Raw genomic sequence first — 21,058 nt, 5'->3', positions numbered from 1 at the left:
GCGGCTTCGCTCGCTGAATTTAATTGGTTGTCACAGGCGAACGCTTGGACGTATGAAGGCGAAATCAAGGCGGTTGATCCGCCTTGGTCTGTAGATCACGCGTGCCAAGTTTCATGACGATCGGAGGAACTATGCGGCCAGAGTTGCTTTACTTTGACTTTGGACAAAATTCAAAATGGTGGAAAATCCATCATGGCGGAAAATGACGTCACATAGTGCGTTGGAATCAGCTGAGTCAGAGGATTCCAACGGTATAAGTTTTATCAAAATCGGCCATACGGATCAAACGTTACGGGCATGAACGCGTTTTCCAACTTTGACCAGTTGGTGGCGCTAGAGCGTGAGAGTGGCGAGCATGAAACCTGGTGGTGTCAATCAGGGTAGTCTCCTCTATCAGCGTACCAAATTTCATGACTTTATGTCTTACGGTTTGGGCTACAGGTGGACAAATGTGTGGGCATCAGCGTTCAAAAATCACTTTTCCATTCATTCCTATGGGAAAAAATCGACCGGAAAAACTGGAATAACGGGAGAACGACAAGGCGTATCAAAAAGCTGTATACAAGCCACCATCCTCGCATCAGGACCGACGCGTGAGAGGTGGAACGGCGTCTCTAGCTCTAAATCCCTAGGACAAGATAGGGAGACAAAAGTTTGACTTAAGATAAATAATAAGTAGTATATGAAACGCACGGAGAACAATAGTGTGCTTTTGCAAGCACACTAACTATTGTGTGGCGCAGTAATATCCTCACTCTTGCACTTTCAGTTTCACTTTGGAGTGAGGATATTACTGCGCAGAGTCTAAGTGCTCCTAATATTATTCCGCCACACAATGTTATTAGGTCGGTCTTATGTTGCCCCCTTGCGGTTGCAGTTTTAATTAGAAATCCCGCACCTGCGGCATTCCCGATGTGCGGCAAAGAAAAGTGCATTCTCAACCCGTATCATCTGTAAATTCACTTCTTGGTGAATTAGCTCTCACTGAAAAAAAATTAGACAAAAAACATAAACTTTTAAGATAATCACACTTGGCACAACTCTGGGCACCCCTAGAAAATGTTAAACAAAATGTGATTGCAACATTTTATGTAAATCAGAGTGTATATGGACTTTCAATATCAGTAATCCAAGACTTGTTTCACTGAAGGTATGGTTCCGGCACTGTTCTTGGATGATGAGAAGGAGTCTGTGTTGGGACAGATTCGAGATGAGGCCATGAAGATGGGAGCTGGCCCATCTAAGGAAAGTGTGTGGCAGTATTTTGTAAACAAGAGTGCCAACAATCTTCATGTTGTCTTAGGAATGTCTCCAGTTGGGGAAACCCTTAGAACTCGGTGCAGGAATTTTCCAGGTACTATTATATGAATTGTGCTTTGTTTATTTATTTAATGAATTTGCTGGTCAAAAGTTTAGGGTCACTTAGACATTTCCATTCCACTCCATTATGGACTGAATACCAGCTGAGATCAGTTGCATTGTTATTTTTAATATAGTTCAGATTACATGTTCTTACATAATTGCAAAAAGGTTCTCCAATGTTTTCTAAATTAGCCTTTTAAAATTATATCAGATTAGTAAACAGAATGTGCCTTTGGAACATACATCCAGAATGGTTGCTGATAAGTAAGGGATAACGGCTGACGAGGTGACCGGTTCGATGGAAATAATGGCTAGGTGGAGGTCTAGAACTCCGGCAACGTGCGTTTAGCCATTATTTACATCGAACCGGTCGACCTCGAAGGCCGTTATCCTGCGTTTCTCCCGTCTATCTGGACCGTTTGTATTCTTCACCTGTATTTATTCCACCGTTGCCACTTGTGTAGTGATAATTTCCTATTACAATGTAAACGTTTACATCGCTAAAACTGTCTTGATTGTGGAAATACTTTACGCCACATATCAATTTTCTACTTGCAGGACAAAACTGCCATTACTAGTTCTAAATGGATGGTTGCTATGGCCAAAGGCCAGTCGTTAGTTCTAAATGGCTGGTTGCTACGGCCAAAAGCCAGTCGTTAGTTCTATCTCTCCCGTTGTCAAGCGGGCATATCCCAGGATTCTGATAAACGTTAACTTTGAAAGATCGCTATTTTATAGTGCCTATATGGCATCCAACTAGCTACAATCCACCTCCGTCATATGCTACAATGTTACTATGATCTGCACGTCTGTATTTCAGCTTGGATGCAATGTGACACTTCATTTAAACTTCGCAACGAGTTTGGCGAATTAATATTGAAGTGTGATACATTACAGGCAACACATTGGAACTACTTCGAAGGTAGCAGGTTATAAGAAGTTAATGGCCACCCCATCAGCCAATCAGAGAAGAGAATTCCATTGTTGAGGGAGATAATTGGATAATATAGATATTGCATTAAAGATAAGCCATGTCTTTCGAAAACAGTCGAGAATCCTTTTGCAATTATGTAAGCACAAAATGTAATCTGAAAACTGCTGCCCTGACTGAAAAACAATGCACTTTATATCAGCTGGTATTCTGTCTATAATGGTGTGGAATAGATAGGTCAAAGATCATCTGAGTTTTTCATTGTTTTAGTGATAATTTAATGTTCATCATAATCTGTTTCTGCTGTATTCCAGGTCTTGTGAATAACACAGGCATTGACTGGTTCCTACCATGGCCTCCTCAAGCATTACATGCTGTAGCACAGACTTTTTTGGGTATGCCTGTTAGAAATTCATACCATTATAAGTTGTCTCACAAAATCCACCATAGTCAGTTAAAGCTTTCATAAGGTTTCTGTATACATTGTCATCAATGTTTGCAACTGAACATTTTCTGTATCTATTCTGACCACCTCATATTCTCCCACAGGTGAGAATCCCATGGTTCCAGATTCACATGTTGATGCAGTTATAGGTCATGTGTGCATGGTGCATGCCTCTGTGGGAGATTACAGTAAGAAGTTCCTTCAGAAGCTCCGCCGTAGTAACTATGTTACTCCAAAGAACTACCTTGACTTCATCAACACCTACTCCAATTTGCTGGAAGACAAAGACAAATACATTCTGGGTAGGGCATACTCAGTTATTTTTTTTTTCAGTGAATTTCCAAATGAATTGAATTTAACTGAAAGAGGACCATTAGCTTTTTGTTCAAGTAGGTTTAAACAATAATTCATTATTTTCAACTTCAATAATGGCTTCGCACGTCGCCGGAGTTTTAAACCTCCACCAAGCCATTATCCCTTACACATCAACAATTACTTGTACAAATAATTTGTACATTTACAAATGATTGTTACAGGATCAAAATGTGATGCACACAGGCAAAATATGAGTCTAATTCCATATAAAGAGACAGTGTACAGTGGGTACGGGTTGAGAATGCACTTTTTGCCGCGGCAATCCCGAGGAGATCGAAGAGATCCTGTAGGCTGCCAAGAAGGTTTGTTTCGAGGCTAAGGCAAAGCTATCCGCATTTCCATGAATAGGCTATAGTTGTCAAGGCGAAGACGAAAGAGATGGACAAGATGGACATTAGGCTACATTTTATATGCTAGGCCTACTTAGAAATGTTATTTATAGGCTATTTTAAAATGGAGGCATGCGTTAATTTTAACCAGGGACGCTGGGTACATGTACCCAGCACTTTTTGTTATCACAGTCATGTCCCCACCACTTTTGACCACTGAAAATAAAATGTATTTCACAGAAATATCTTTAGTACATGCCTACACTTGACACTTTACTTATAACCGTAAATGCACGGAGAAGATTGCGCATTTTGTAACATTGTAACAATGGATGGTCAGCTATACACGATAGGGCAGTGAGCGGTGATTCATTGTAACCATCGACTAGTAGGCCTAGCTCCGCAAAATAAAGTTCTAGCAACTTATATAGATCTAGGTATGCATGGTCATGTTGATTCAGAGATAGGCATACCGTAGGCTACTGTGCGTAAAGCTACGACAGCATTTCATCATGTGGTTAATTAATGACTAACGTCAGTTTAATATGTCAGAACTTTTGATCAGTGTTTCAAGTGCATGCCGCGAATATAAAATAAACTCGACTGACTGAATCCCTTATATTTGTAAGCAACTGTTAAAATATTCAAAGCCATGCACTGGTAAGGCATGGTAAGCTACGACCGGATAAGCGACCAATATTTAGTTTCACTGTCCTCCGCTGCTCACAGCACAATTTTGACTACGATTAAAAGATTTAAGCTTTGTAGGCTATTGTATTTCGTAGAGGGCCTAGGTCAGGGGTCGGCAACCCAAAATGTTCAAAGAGCCATTTTGGACCAAAAAAACAAAAAACAAATCTGTCCGGAGCCGCAAAAAATTAAAAGCCTTATGTAAGCCTTATATGAAGGTAACACAGGCTGTAAGTGTATATTATCTATATTAGCCTACTATCAAAATGACTAAGTAGGCTACAACGAGGCTACATAAAGAACTTTCATGATTAAATGTTTTTCCCTACAGCGCATCTCGGAGAGAATGACACACCACGTGACTACTCCGCTGGTGCTTTAAGTTCAACTTCGTGTAATCACCGTCCGTGAACCGTTGTTTTCCACGTTTTAATATCTCTCAGGTTGCAACAAAATTTCTCCAGAAGTAGGCTACTGCAATCGCACTTTTTCTCTCAGTCCCAACTGGGTAGTCGGCTGCAAATGTAGCATGCCTTCCCTGAAAATGTCTTTCTAAATGTCTCTCTTTTTGTTGTTCGCCAACTTCTCATTACAAAGCAAGCAAACATGCAGGCAATCCTTCCGCAATGGAAATGAAAGCAAATGATTCGGTCCATTCTGCCTTAAATTCTCTGATCTCATCGGCTATCTTTCTCTTTTTCCCTTTGGGATCCATGCCATGGCCATGCTGACACCCGCCGGTTTGTTTACAACCACAGCCACCTGCATGGCACGGCGCCGCCCTGAAACGTGTGTCGCAGGCTATCAAATCTTCGTTGACAGAAATGTTGAACTTTAATATTTATTATGCACATTTTTACAACATTGGAAAACGTTAAGAATGTTTGTCCTCATACTGAAACCATATTAAAACAAACAAACAAAAATCCCCCCATTCATTTTCATACATTTTTGAAGACGCTCAGGGAGCCACCAGGGTTGCGCTAAAGAGCCGCATGCGGCTCCAGAGCCGCAGGTTGCCGACCCCTGGCCTAGGTATTAGACATCTTTGAAAAATGTCTCTGCCCCCCCGCAAAAGTAGGCATACAGCCTACATTTTCATGAGGATTACTCTGCAAACCAAAGCAAAGTAAGGAGGCATAGGCGCTATTGAAATAAAAGACCCTAGCTGTGGCGCTACTAGCTGGGGCACCTACACCGCACGCCGGCGACCCGGGTTCAATTCCCGCCCTGTGATCCTTTCCGGATCCCATCCCCACTCTCCCTCTCTCCCATTCGCTTCCTTGCAGTCTCCACTATAATTATCAAAATAGGCTACTCAAACTAAACACATTGTCATTTTCATCTCATATCTGTAAACTGTTCTTGGTATCAAGACATGCAAATGTTCAAATTGGCTGTTAAAAACTTTTCATTTATTACATAAAACGTACAATTTCAAGTACCGTTTACCACCATTCAAACTCCGTGTGAACTAATTAGTTTATCGTGGGGAAACTGAGGGACTGTGCCACTATGAGTAATATGAGGGTTTTTGCGGGTGACACCATTTTGGCAGGGGTGTTTCAATGTATGTCACTAATATGGGATTCTTATCTGCAAAATTGTTTTGATGGGAGAAAATTATGCATTTGTTGAGTTTCATGTCAGCTAGTTAGATTTATTATTCAGTGATAACTGTGAACTTGAATTTGAATGCTGTTCTAAGTTGCTGCTGGTGCACAACTGTTTATTTAAAACTAGTAATATAATCAATAATGATGATGATAATAATAAATATAGCTGCAAGCAGCAATGTGGGGGCCAAGCAGTAGGCCGGAGTAACCACGGCAACTCGACGCTGTTGGCTCAATGCGGCAATGAGACATATGGCCGTAAGCAGTCAGAACAAGTTTCATGTCAAACACGTCAAAAGTTACAAGCCAACTTGCATTTTTGCTAATTGAAGCTATCCTAAAGGTCAAAGGTCACCAAATTTCTTGAGCGTCCTCAGGATCGGGTCACGAGTCCATGCACTAAGTTTGGTTTTGATAGATTCAAAGGTTGCTGAGATATGAGCTCACTTCCTGTTTGGTGGCTTCATACCCTCGAGGTCAAAGGTCACCAAATTTATTGGGCTTCGTCCCAATTGGGTCACAAGTCCATATACTAAGTTTGGTGTTGATAGATGCAAAGGCAGCTAAGATATGGGCTCATTTCCTGTTTGGCGGCTTCGCCGCGAATTTCGATTGGCTGCGACGGGCAAACGCTTCTGTCAATTGTTACAGAAATCAAAACACTAACAAGGCATGGTCTGAAGATGGTCTGTGCCAATTTTGGTGAGGATCAGTTGAAATTTGTGACCTAGGGAAATTTGTTAGTGTTTTTGATTAAATCCAATATGGCGGCCGAATCAATTACGTTGATGTCACAAGTTGTCATCTGTCAACATAAGGATCTTCCACAGTATTACTAGACATCACTAATATATTGTAATTCTAAGCACAACAGCAGTTATAGGCCAAAAAGCATGTTTCTGAATTACAGCGCCCCCTAGAGGTCAAAGGTCGCCAAATTTCTTGAGCGTCCTTCCGATGGAGTCACGAGTCCATATACTAAGTTTGGTTTTGATGCCTGCAAGGGTTGCTGAAATATGAGCCCACTTCCTGTTTGGCGGCTTCGCCGTGAATTTTGATTCGCTGTTGTGGGCGAACGGTAATACTTCCGGAGACAAAAAGCAATGCGTTGATAAGGCATCATCTGAGGATGCTCCATGTAAAGTTTGGTGTCGGTCGGACAAAATTTGTGACCCCTGATACATTTTGAGTGTTTTTGACAAAATCCAAAATGGCGGGAAATCCATCATGGCGGAAAATGACGTCACAGGGTGCGTTTAACTCGGGCTGGTCCAAGGATTCCAAAGATACCTGGTTTTTGAAAATTGGCCCAAGGGTTCAAAAGTTACGTGCGTGAACACATGTCCAACTTTGACCTGTTGGTGGCGCTAGAGGGTTCGAGGTGCCGACATGAAATTTGGTGGCATGAATCATGGGACTGTCCCTAATCAGTGTGCCAAATTTCACAACTTTTCACCAGTCGGTTCTATGGGCTGCCATTGACTCCCATGGCGGATTCATAATAATAATAATAAATATAGCTGCAAGCAGCAATGAGGGGGCCAAGCAGTAGGCCGGAGTAACTACGGCAACTCGACACTGTTGGCTCAATGCCGCAATGAGACATATGGCCGTAAGCAGTCAGAACAAGTTTCATGTCTAACACGTCAAAAGTTACAAGCGAACTTGCATTTTTGCTAATTGAAGCTATCCTAAAGGTCAAAGGTCACCAATTTTCTTGAGAGTCCTCGCGATCTGGTCACGAGCCCATGCACTAAGTTTGGTTTTGATAGATTCAAAGGTTGCTGAGATATGAGCTCACTTCCTGTTTGGCGGCTTCACACCCTAGAGGTCAAAGGTCACCAAATGTATTGGGTGTCATCCCGATTAGGTCACAAGCCCATATACTAAGTTTGGTGTTGATAGATGCAAAGGCTGCTAAGATATGGGCTCACTTCCTGTTTGCCAGCTTCGCCGCGAATTTCGATTGGCTGCGACGGGCAAACGCTTCTGTCAATTGTTACAGAAATCAGAACACTAACAAGGCATGGTCTGAAGATGGTCTGTGCCAATTTTGGTGAGGATCAGTTGAAATTTGTGACCTAGGGAAATTTGTTAGTGTTTTTGATTAAATCCAATATGGCGGCCGAATCAATTACGTTGATGTCACAAGTTGTCATCTGTCAACATAAGTATCTTCCAAAGTATTACTAGACATCACTAGTACATTGTAATTCTAAGCACAACAGCAGTTATAGGCCAAAAAGCCTGTTTTTGAATAACAGCGCCCCCTAGAGGTCAAAGGTCACCAAATTTCTTGAGGGTCCTCCATATGGGGTTATGAGTCCACGTACTAAGTTTAGTTTTGATGCGTGAAAGGGTTGCTGAAATATGAGCCCACTTCCTGTTTGGCGGCCTCAACGCGAATTTCGATTCGCTGTTTTGGGCGAACGGTAATACTTCCGAAGACAAAAAGCAATGCGTTGGTAAGGCATCATTTGAGGATGCTCCATGTAAAGTTTGGTGTCGGTCGGACAAAATTTGTGACCCCTGATACATTTTGAGTGTTTTTGACAAAATCCAAAATGGCGGGAAATCCATCATGGCGGAAAATGACGTCACAGGGTGCGTTTAACTCGGGCTGGTCCAAGGATTCCAAAGATACCTGGTTTTTGAAAATTGGCCCAAGGGTTCAAAAGTTACGTGCGTGAACGCATGTCCAACTTTGACCTGTTGGTGGCGCTAGAGGGTTTGAGGTGCCGACATGAAATTTGGTGACATGAATCATGGGACTGTCCCTAATCAGTGTGCCAAATTTCACAACTTTTCACCAGTCGGTTCTATGGGCTGCCATTGACTTCCATGGCGGAGGAATAATAATAATAAGAAAACTAAGAATCACAATGGGTTCCTCGCAGCTTCGCTGCTTGGCCCCCAAATATAGCTGCAAGCAGCAATGTGGGGGCCAAGCAGGCAGGCAAAAGGCCAGAGTTGCCACGGTAACTCAATGCTGTTAAGTCAGGTATATAGTTTTAAGCATTCACAAGAATTTTCATGTCAAACAACCCAAGATTGCCCGAGATGCGAGCCCACTTCCTGTTTGGCGGCTTCGCCCCCAATTTCGGTTGGCTGTTGCAGGCGAACGGTTTAAGATATTGTTCCGAAAAGCAACGGATATATTAGACACGGACTGAAAATCATCTGTGTGAAGTTTCGTGCAGATCGGATACATTTTGTGACCTGTGGAAATGTTTAAGGGATTCTGATTAAATCCAATATGGCGGCCGAATCAAAAAGGTTGATGTCACAAATTGAGCTGGGTCAGCCTAAGGACCTCCCACAGTATAACCAGACACCAGTAGCAAGTTCAAATTCCAAACACATCAACAGTTACAGGCCAAAATGCCTTTTTGCTAAATACAGCGCCCTCTAGAGGTCAAAGTTCACCAAATTTCTTGAACCTCCTCCTGATGGGGTCCTGAGTCCATGTGCCAAGTTTGGTTCTGATGCGTGCAAGGTTTGCTGAAATATGATCCAACTTCCTGTTTGGCGGCTTCGCCGCGAATTTCGATTGGCTGTTACGGGCTAACGGTAAAAGTTCTGAAGACGAAAAACAAGGCCTGTATTAGTCTTGGTCTAAAGATGCTATGTGTCAAATTTGGTGAAAATCAGTGTAAAATTGTGACCTTCAATACATTTTAAGTGTTTTTGATAAAATCCAAAATGGCGGAAAATCCATCATGGCGGAAAATGACGTCACAGGGTGCGTTGAACTCAGGCAGGTCCAAGGATTCCATAGATACCTGACTTGTGAAAATTGGCCTGAGGGGTCAAAAGTTACGTGCGTGAACGCAAGTCCAACTTTGACCTGTTGGTGGCGCTAGAGGGCTTGAGCTGCCGACATGAACCTTTGTCACATGAATTATCAGACTGTCCCTAATCAGTGTGCAAAATGTCACAACTTTTCAACAGTTGGTTCTATGGGCTGCCATTGACTTCAATGGCAGAATAATAATAATAATAATAATAAGAACAAATAGAAAAACAATGGGTGCCTTCGCAGCTTCGCTGCTTGGCCCCCAAATATAGCTGCAAGCAGCAATGTGGGGGCCAAGCAGGCAGGTCAAAAGGCCAGAGTTGCCATGGTAACTCAATGCTGTTAAGTCAGGTATATAGTTTTAAGCAGTCACAAGAATTTTGATGTCAAACAACCCAAGATTGGCCGAGGTGCAAGCCCACTTCCTGTTTGGCGGCTTCGCCGCTGTTTTCGATTGGCTGTTGCGGGAGAACGGTTTAAGACATCATTACGAAAACCAAGGCCTATATTAGGCTCGGGCTGAAGATCATCCGTGTGAAGTTTTGTGCAGATCGGATAAACTTTGTGACCTGTGGAAATGTTTAGGGGGTTTTGATTAAATCCAATATGGCGGCCGAATCAAATAGGTTGATGTCACAAATTGAGCTGGGTCAGCCTAAGGACCTCCCACAGTATAACCAGACACCAGTAGCAAGTTTAAATTCCAAACAAATCAACAGCTACAGGCCAAAATGTCTTTTTATTAATTGCAGCGCCCCCTAGAGGTCAAAGGTCACCAAATTTCTTGAGCCTCCTCCTGATGGGGTCTTGAGTCCATGCACCAAGTTTGGTTTTGATGCGTGCAAGGGTTGCTGATATATGAGCCCACTTCCTGTTTGGCGGCTTCGCCGTTAATTTTGATTGGCTGTCACAGGACAACGGTTAAAGTTCCGAAGACAAAAAGCACGAGCTGAATAGACCATGGTCTGAGGATGCTCTGTGTCAAGTTTGGTGTCGATCGGACAAAATTTGTGACCCCTGATACATTTTGAGTGTTTTTGACAAAATCCAAAATGGCGGGAAATCCATCATGGCGGAAAATGACGTCACAGGGTGCGTTTAACTCGGGCTGGTCCAAGGATTCCAAAGATACCTGGTTTTTGAAAATTGGCCCAAGGGTTCAAAAGTTACGTGCGTGAACGCATGTCTAACTTTGACCTGTTGGTGGCGCTAGAGCATATGAGGTGCCGAAATGAAACTTGGTGAAATTAATTTTTGGACTGTCCCCAATCAGTTTGCCAAATTTCACAACTTTTCACCAGTCGGTTCTATGGGCTGCCATTGACTCCAATGGCAGAGGTATAATAGTTTATAATAATAAGAAAACTAACAAACACAATGGGGTCCTCGCAGCTTCGCTGCTTGGCCCCCAAATATAGCTGCAAGCAGCAATGTGGGGGCCAAGCAGTAGGCCGGAGTAACCACGGCAACTCGACGCTGTTGGCTCAATGCGGCAATGAGACATATGGCCGTAAGCAGTCAGAACAAGTTTCATGTCAAACACGTCAAAAGTTACAAGCCAACTTGCATTTTTGCTAATTGAAGCTATCCTAAAGGTCAAAGGTCACCAAATTTCTTGAGCGTCCTCAGGATCGGGTCACGAGTCCATGCACTAAGTTTGGTTTTGATAGATTCAAAGGTTGCTGAGATATGAGCTCACTTCCTGTTTGGTGGCTTCATACCCTCGAGGTCAAAGGTCACCAAATGTATTGGGCTTCGTCCCAATTGGGTCACAAGTCCATATACTAAGTTTGGTGTTGATAGATGCAAAGGCAGCTAAGATATGGGCTCATTTCCTGTTTGGCGGCTTCGCCGCGAATTTCGATTGGCTGCGACGGGCAAACGCTTCTGTCAATTGTTACAGAAATCAAAACACTAACAAGGCATGGTCTGAAGATGGTCTGTGCCAATTTTGGTGAGGATCAGTTGAAATTTGTGACCTAGGGAAATGTGTTAGTGTTTTTTTTTAAGTCCAATATGGCGGCCGAATCAATTAGGTTGATGTCACAAGTTGTCATCTGTCCACATAAGGATCTTCCACAGTATTACTAGACATCACTAATATATTGTAATTCTAAGCACAACAGCAGTTATAGGCCAAAAAGCATGTTTCTGAATTACAGCACCCCCTAGAGGTCAAAGGTCGCCAAATTTCTTGAGCGTCCTTCCGATGGAGTCACGAGTCCATGTACTAAGTTTGGTTTTGATGCCTGCAAGGGTTGCTGAAATATGAGCCCACTTCCTGTTTGGCGGCTTCGCCGTGAATTTTGATTCGCTGTTGTGGGCGAACGGTAATACTTCCGGAGACAAAAAGCAATGCGTTGATAAGGCATCATCTGAGGATGCTCCATGTAAAGTTTGGTGTCGGTCGGACAAAATTTGTGACCCCTGATACATTTTGAGTGTTTTTGACAAAATCCAAAATGGCGGGAAATCCATCATGGCGGAAAATGACGTCACAGGGTGCGTTTAACTCGGGCTGGTCCAAGGATTCCAAAGATACCTGGTTTTTGAAAATTGGCCCAAGGGTTCAAAAGTTAAGTGCGTGAACGCATGTCCAACTTTGACCTGTTGGTGGCGCTAGAGGGTTTGAGGTGCCGACATGAAATTTGGTGACATGAATAATGGGACTGTCCCTAATCTGTGTGCCAAATTTTACAACTTTTCACCAGTCGGTTCTATGGGCTGCCATTGACTCCCATGGCGGATTCATAATAATAATAATAAGAAAACTAAGTAACACAATGGGGTCCTCGCAGCTTCGCTGCTTGGCCCCCAAATATAGCTGCAAGCAGCAATGTGGGGGCCAAGCAGGCAGGTCAAAAGGCCAGAGTTGCCACGGTAACTCAAAGCCGTTACGTCAGGTATACAGTTTTAAGCAGTCACAAGAATTTTGATGTCAAACGACCTAAGATTGGCCGAGATGCGAGCTCACTTCCTGTTCGGCAGCTTCGCCGCTAATTTCGATTGGCTGTTGCAGGCGAACGGTTTCAGATATCGTTTCGAAAAGCAAGGCATTTGTAATACTCGGGCTGAAGATAATCTGTGTGAAGTTTCGTGAAGATCGGACAAATTTTGCAACCTGTGGAAATGTTTAAGTGGTTTTGATTAAATCCAAAATGGCAGCCGAATGAATTACGTTGATGTCACAAGTTAAGCTGGGTCAGCCTAAGGACCTCCCACAGTACAACCAGGAACAAGTAGAAAGTTGTAATTTCAAACACATGAACAGCTACAGGCCAAAATGCCTTTTTGCTAATTGCAGCGCCCCCTAGAGGTCAAAGTTCACCAAATTTCTTGTGCCTCCTTCTAATGGGGCCCTGAGTCAATGTACTAAGTTTGGCTTTAATGTGTGCAAAGGTTAATGAGATATGAGCCCACTTCCTGTTTGGCGGCTTCGCCGCAAGTTTCGATTGGCTGTCATGGGCTAACGGTAAACGTTCCGAAGACGAAAAGCACGAGCTGAATTAGTCTTGGTCTGATGATGCTCTGTGTCAAATTTGGTGAAAATCAGAGAAAAATTCTGACCTCCAATACATTTTAAGTGTTTTTGATAAAATCCAAAATGGCGGAAAATCCATCATGGCGGAAAATGACGTCACAGGGTGCGTTGAACTCGGGCTGGTCCAAGGATTCCAAAAATACCTGTTTTTTGAAAATTGGCCCAAGGGTTCAAAAGTTAAGTGCGTGAACGCAAGTCCAACTTTGACCTGTTTGTGGCGCTAGAGAGTTCAAGTTGCCGACATGAAATTTGGTGACATGAATAATGGGACTGTCCCTAATCAGTGTGCCAAATTTCACAACTTTCCCGTACTCGGTTCTATGGGCTGCCATTGACTTCAATGGCAGAGGAATAATAATAATAGTTTATAAATATAGCTGCAAGCAGCAATGTGGGGGCCAAGCAGGCAGGTCAAAAGGCCAGAGTTGCCATGGTAACTCGATGCTGTTACGTCAGGTTTGTAATTTTAAGCAGTCACAAGAATTTTGATGTCAAACAACCCAAGATTGGCCGAGATGCGAGCTCATTTCCTGTTCGGCGGCTTCGCTGTCAATTTCGATTGGCTGTTGCGGGCAAACGGTTTAAGATATCATTCCGAAAAGCAAGGCCTTTGTTAGACTCGGGCTGAAGATAATCCCTGTGAAGTTTTGTGCAGATCGGATACATTTTGTGACCTGTGGAAATGTTTAAGGTATTTTGATTAAATCCAATATGGCGGCCTAATCAAATATGATGATGTCACAAATTGAGCTGGGTCAGCCTAAGGACCTCCAACAGTATAACCAGGCACCAGTAGCAAGTTTTAATTCCAAACACATCAACAGCTACAGGCCAAAATGCCTTTTTGCTAATTGCAGCGCCCCCTAAAGGTCAAAGGTCACCAAATTTCTTGAGCCTCCTCCTGATGGGGTCTTGAGTCCATGTACCAAGTTTACTTTTGATGCGTGCAAGGGTTGCTGAAATATGAGCCCACTTCCTGTTTGGCGGCTTCGCCGCGACTTTTGATTGGCTGTTATGGGCCAACGGTAAAAGTTCCGAAGACGAAAAGCACGAGCTGAATTAGTCTTGGTCTGAAGATGCTATGTGTCAAATTTGGTGAAAATCAGAGAAAAAATGTGATCTCCAATACATTTTAAGTGTTTTTGATAAAATCCAAAATGGCGGAAAATCCATCATGGCGGAAAATGACGTCACAGGGTGCGTTGAACTCGGGCTGGTCCAAGGATTCCATAGATACCTGATTTTTGAAAATTAGCCCAAGGGTTCAAAAGTTACGTGCGTGAACGCACGTCCAACTTTGACCTGTTGGTGGCGCTAGAGCGCTTGAGCTGCCGACATGACACTTGGTCACAGTCATCATCAGACTGTCCCCAAACAGTGTGCCAAATTTCACAACTTTTGACCAGTCAGTTCTATGGGTTGCCATTGACTTCAATGCACAGAAGAATAATAATAGTTTATAATAATAATAATAATAGTAAGAAAACTAACAAACACAATGGGGTCCTCGCAGCTTCGCTGCTTGGCCCCCAATAATAATAATAATAGTAATAAGAAAACATAGAAACACAATGGGTGCCTTCGCAGCTTCGCTGCTTGGCCCCCAAATATAGCTGCAAGCAGCAATGTGGGGGCCAAGCAGGCAGGGCAAAAAGGCAAGAGTTGCCACGGTAACTCGATGCCGTTACGTGAGGTTTGTAATTTTAAGCAGTCACAAGAATTTTGATGTCAAACAACCCAAGATTGGCCGAGATTCAAGCCCATTTCCTTTTCGGCGGCTTCGCCACCAAATTCGATTGGCTGTTGCGGGTGAACGGTTTAAGATATCATTCCGAAAACCAAGGCCTATATTAGACTCAGGCTGAAGATCATTTGTGTGAAGTTTCGTGAAGATCGGACACATTTTGCTACCTGTGGAAATGTTTAAAGGATTTTGATTAAATCCAATATGGCGGCCGAATTAAATATGATGATGTCACAAATTGAGCTGGGTCATCCTAAGGACCTTCAACAGTATAACCAGGCACCAGTAGCAAGTTTTAATTTCAAACACATCAACAGCTACAGGCCAAAATGCCTTTTTACTAATTGCAGTGCCCCCTAGAGGTCAAAGGTCACCAAATTTCTTGAGCCTCCTTCTGATGGGGTCTTGAGTCCATGTACCAAGGTTGGTTTTGATGCGTGCAAGGGTTGCTGAAATATGAGCCCACTTCCTGTTTGGCGGCTTCGCCGCGAATTTCGATTGGCTGTTTTGGGCCAACGGTAAAAGTTCTGAAGACAAAAAGCACGAGCTGTATTTGTCTTGGTCTGAAGGTGCTCTGTGTCAAATTTGGTGAAAATCAGAGAAAAATTGTGACCTCCAATACATTTTAAGTGTTTTTGATAAAATCCAAAATGGCGGAAAATCCATCATGGCGGAAAATTACGTCATAGGGTGCGTTGAACTCGGGCAGGTCCAAGGATTCCATAGATACCTGATTTTTGAAAATTGGCCTAAGGGTTCAAAAGTTACGTGTGTGAACGCACGTCCAACTTTGACCTGTTGGTGGCGCTAGAAGGCTTGAGCTGCAGACATGACACTTGGTCAAAAGAATATTCAGACTGTCCCCAATCAGTGTGCCAAATTTCACAAAATCTGAGAAGTCGGTTCTATGGGCTGCCATTGACTTCAATGGCAGAATCATAATAATAATAGCAATAATAAGAACAAATAGAAACACAATGGGTGCCTTCGCAGCTTCGCTGCTTGGCCCCCAAATATAGCTGCAAGCAGCAATGTGGGGGCCAAGCAGGCAGGACAAAAAGGCCAGAGTTGCCATGGTAACTCAATGCTGTTACGTCAGGTATAGAGTTTTAAGCAGTCACAAGAATTTTGATGTCAAACAACCCAAGATTGGCCGAGATGTGAGCTCACTTCCTGTTTGGCGGCTTCGCCGCTATTTTCGATTGGCTGTTGCGGGAGAACGGTTTAAGACATCATTACGAAAACCAAGGCCTATATTAGGCTCGGGCTGAAGATCATCCGTGTGAAGTTTCGTGCAGATCGGATAAAATTTGTGACCTGTGGAAATGTTTAGGGGGTTTTGATTAAATCCAATATGGCGGCCGAATCAAATAGGTTGATGTCACAAATTGAGCTGGGTCAGCCTAAGGACCTCCCACAGTATAACCAGGCACCAGTAGCAAGTTTTAATTCCAAACACATCAACAGCTACAGGCCAAAATGCCTTTTTACTAATTGCAGCGCCCCCTAGAGGTCAAAGGTCACCAAATTTCTTGAGCCTCCTCCTGATGGGGTCTTGAGTCCATGCACCAAGTTTGGTTTTGATGCATGCAAGGGTTGCTGAAATATGAGCCCACTTCCTGTTTGTCGGCTTCGCCGTGAATTTTGATTAGCTGTCACAGGCCAACGGTTACAGTTCCGAAGACAAAAAGCACGAGCTGAATAGAACATGGTCTGAGGATGCTCTGTGTTAAGTTTGGTGTCGATCGGACAAAATTTGTGACCCCTGATACATTTTGAGTGTTTTTGACAAAATCCAAAATGGCAGAAAATCCATCATGGCGGAAAATGACGTCACAGGGTGCGTTTAACTCGGGCTGGTCCAAGGATTCAAAAAGATACCTGGTTTTTGAAAATTGGCCCAAGGGTTCAAAAGTTACGTGCGTGAACGCATGTCCAACTTTGACCTGTTGGTGGCGCTAGAGCATATGAGGTGCCGACATGAAACTTAGTGAAATTAATTATTGGACTGTCTCCAATCAGTGTGCCAAATTTCACAACTTTTTACCAGTCGGTTCTATGGGCTGCCATTGACTCCAATGGCAGAGGTATAATAGTTTATAATAATAATAATAGTAAGAAAACATAGAAACACAATGGGTGCCTTCGCAGCTTCGCTGCTTGGCCCCCAAATATAGCTGCAAGCAGCAATGTGGGGGCCAAGCAGTAGGCCGGAGTAACCACGGCAACTCGACGCTGTTGGCTCAATGCGGCAATGAGACATATGGCCGTAAGCAGTCAGAACAAGTTTCATGTCAAACACGTCAAAAGTTACAAGCCAACTTGCATTTTTGCTAATTGAAGCTATCCTAAAGGTCAAAGGTCACCAAATTTCTTGAGCGTCCTCAGGATCGGGTCACGAGTCCATGCACTAAGTTTGGTTTTGATAGATTCAAAGGTTGCTGAGATATGAGCTCACTTCCTGTTTGGTGGCTTCATACCCTCGAGGTCAAAGGTCACCAAATTTATTGGGCTTCGTCCCAATTGGGTCACAAGTCCATATACTAAGTTTGGTGTTGATAGATGCAAAGGCAGCTAAGATATGGGCTCATTTACTGTTTGGCGGCTTCGCCGCGAATTTCGATTGGCTGCGACGGGCAAACGCTTCTGTCAATTGTTACAGAAATCACAACACTAACAAGGCATGGTCTGAAGATGGTCTGTGCCAATTTTGGTGAGGATCAGTTGAAATTTGTGACCTAGGGAAATGTGTTAGTGTTTTTGATTAAGTCCAATATGGCGGCCGAATCAATTAGGTTGATGTCACAAGTTGTCATCTGTCGACATAAGTATCTTCCAAAGTATTACTAGACATCACTAGTACATTGTAATTCTAAGCACAACAGCAGTTATAGGCCAAAAAGCATGTTTCTGAATAACAGCACCTCCTAGAGGTCAAAGGTCACCAAATTTCTTGAGCGTCCTCCTGATGGAGTCACAAGTCCATGTACTAAGTTTGGGTTTGATGCGTGCAAGGTTTGCTGAAATATGAGCCAACTTCCTGTTTGGCGGCTTCGCCACGAATTTCGATTCGCTGTTTTGAGCAAACGGTAATACTTCCGGAGAAAAAAAGCAATTCGTTGGCAAAACATATTCTGCGGATTCTCCACGTCAAGTTTGGTGTCGGTCGGACAAAATTTGTGACCCCTGATACATTTTGAGTGTTTTTGACAAAATCCAAAATGGCGGGAAATCCATCATGGCGGAAAATGACGTCATAGGGTGCGTTGAACTCGGGCAGGTCCAAGGATTCCAATGATATCTGACTTTTGAAAATCGGATCAACGGGTCAAAAGTTACGTGCATGAAGGCACCTCTAACTTTGACCTGTTGGTGGCGCTAGAGGGTTCGAGGTGCTGACATGAAATTTGGTGACATGAATAATGGGACTGTCCTTAATCAGTGTGCCAAATTTTACAACTTTTCACCAGTCGGTTCTATGGGCTGCCATTGACTCCCATGGCGGATTCATAATAATAACTAGAAATGCAATTCCAAGGAATTACCAGTGCATGAAATGCAAAAATAGATAGATAATGTAGATATGGTTACTAAGGTGTAGCTAGGGTAAATATGGTGGTTGCATAGTTTACAGAGAGTTGATAGTGTGAAGGTAGACAGTTTAAAGCTGAAACATTTTGATTTGCTGATTTCTATTCATGTTAAAATGTTAACTATGGTAACAATGATAACCAGGTTGATTGGTTAACTTAGCTACTGATTTCATGCAGTAATGGTAAAAATGTTAACTATGCTAACTATGCTCACAGTGTTAACCAGGTTGATTAGCTAACTTAGCTAATGATTTCTAGCAGTTATGCTAAAAATGTTAACTATGCTAGCAATGCTAACTATGGTAACAATGCTAACTTAAACTAACAATGCTAACCAGGTTGATTAGCTAACTTAACTGATGATTTCTAGCAATAATGCTAAAAATGCTAACTATGCTAAAATTGCTAACAATGCTAACCAGGTTGATTAGCTAACTTAGTTAGATGTTTTTTGCAGTTATGCTAAAAATGCTAACTATGCTAACAATGTTAACTATGCTAACCATGCTAACTAGCTAACTTGCTAGTGAAGACTTTTATTTTGAAACATTTGTTGCTAGGGTATCCATGGTGACCACTATCAGGAAGCAAGAAGTTACTGCAGCATAATCATGTTGGTTGCTATGGAAACGGTCATAAACGCTTAATTTTAATGGTTGGTATGTTGATTGCTAGGTACATGGAGGTTTCGTGTATTGACTGGAGGCATAGTTGATAACTGACAGTTGGAATGGTTGAACAGTTAAATAGTTGAGTAGTTACAATGGTTAAATGATTTAATAGTGTATTATTGCAGTGAGGACCTTTATTTTGAAACAGTTGTGGACAGAGGAAGTAGTGAAACAGAATCTGTAGTCTAAATGAGATTGTATGCTTAAAGCCTGAGACAGAAGGTGCCTCTCATATAGCGTTTACGCGTCCTCTCTCGCTCCTCGATCCTCACTGATCTACATAAAGAATGATGGAGCGGCAACAATGGGATAGTCTAGCCCTTCTTCTATCTTTCTTTATGTAGATCATTGAGGATCGAGGAGCGAGGGAGGACATATAAACGCTGCTTGAGAGGCACCCACAGTAAATACTTTGAAAGTTGTATGTAGATAGTCTAATTAATGTTGATAGACAGAATGTTTAATGGATGTTGATAGGCAGATTGTTTAATAGATATTGATTGACAGTTTAATGGGTGGATGAGTGAATGGTCTGAAGAAGATGAATGGATAGAAGGTTGGATGGAATGTGCCTTATATTCTTGTTAAGAGAGACACTGATACAGCTCTCTGAGAGTAGTTGATACAGGTGTAATCAATTTAACTGGCTAGTCTTTAGAGAGAGTGTGCTTAAAGCCTGAGACAGAGTAAATCATTTAAAAGTTGAATGTAGATAGTCTAATTAATGTTGATAGACAGAGAGTTTAATGGATGTTGATAGGCAGATTGTTTAATAGATGTTGATAGACAGTTTAATGGGTGGATGAGTGAATGGTCTGAAGAAGATGAATGGATAGAAAGTTGGATGGAATGTGCCTTATATTCTTGTAGAGTGGAGAGACACAGCTCTCTACTGAGAGTAGTGGATACAGATACAGGTGTAATCAATTTAACTGGCTAGTCTTAAGAGAGCCAGCCTGAGACAGAGTAGATTGTTTAAAAGTTCAATGTAGAGCGTCTAATTGATGTTGTTGATAGGCAGACTGTTTAGAATGGGTGGATGAGTGAATGGTTTGAAGAAGATGAATGGATATGAAGTTGGATGGAATTAGGAGGACTTATTTTGATACTGTTGTGCACAGAGGATACAGGGGAACAGAATATGTAGTCTTCAGAGAGGAGCCTGAGAGAAACTGACAGTTGGTGCCCAGGTGGCTGACCAGCTGGGGTAACATTCTAATTGCTGCCGTGATGTCATAATGAGCAATGTTAAGTCTATGGGGGAAATGGTGATAGTTTTTAACTAATAGTTTAAAAAGTATAAAAGTTACAAAGTTGAAAAATACAAAGCACATATGGCATAAGCAAGACCTACGCAACAAAGTTTGAATGAAGTTTCTACGTTAAACGGTTGAAGCTGAATTGCGAGCGTTAGAAGAAGAAGTTTAATAATAAGAAGCCTAGGAAGAACAGTACAGTGCATTTTCATGCACTGTAATAATAAATATAGCTGCAAGCAGCAATGTGGGGGCCAAGCAGGCAGGTCAAAAGGCCAGAGTTGCCATGGTAACTCAATGCTGTTCAGTCAGGTATATAGTTTTAAGCAGTCACAAGAATTTTGATGTCAAACAACCCAAGATTGGCCGAGATGCAAGCCCACTTCCTGTTTGGCGGCTTCGCCACTATTTTCGATTGGCTGTTGCGGGAGAACGGTTTAAGACATCATTACGAAAACCAAGGCCTATATTAGGCTCGGGCTGAAAATCATCTGTGTGAAGTTTTGTGCAGATCGGATAAACTTTGTGACCTGTGGTAATGTTTAGGGGGTTTTGATTAAATCCAATATGGCGGCCGAATCAAATAGGTTGATGTCACAAATTGAGCTGGGTCAGCCTAAGGACCTCCCAGAGTATAACCAGACACCAGTAGCAAGTTTAAATTCCAAACAAATCAACAGCTACAGGCCAAAATGTCTTTTTACTAATT

General features: G+C 42.6%; 1 protein-coding gene across 1 annotated transcript in view; it reads left to right on the top strand.

The window, feature by feature from the left end:
- Positions 1 to 21,058, top strand: part of dnah10 (dynein axonemal heavy chain 10) — a 337,572-nt gene that overhangs the window by 225,918 nt on the left and 90,596 nt on the right. Inside the window, exons 53-55 of the mRNA XM_062544195.1 lie at positions 1,151 to 1,354; positions 2,608 to 2,688; positions 2,843 to 3,040. Coding sequence (XP_062400179.1) covers positions 1,151 to 1,354; positions 2,608 to 2,688; positions 2,843 to 3,040 — 483 coding nt within the window. The remainder of the gene's footprint in view (positions 1 to 1,150; positions 1,355 to 2,607; positions 2,689 to 2,842; positions 3,041 to 21,058) is intronic.

The sequence above is a fragment of the Sardina pilchardus genome, chromosome 8 (assembly GCF_963854185.1).
Source record: "Sardina pilchardus chromosome 8, fSarPil1.1, whole genome shotgun sequence".
NCBI lineage: Eukaryota > Metazoa > Chordata > Actinopteri > Clupeiformes > Clupeidae > Sardina > Sardina pilchardus.
The sequence above is the reverse complement of the archived record's forward strand: the minus strand, read 5'-3'. Positions and strand labels throughout refer to the sequence as shown.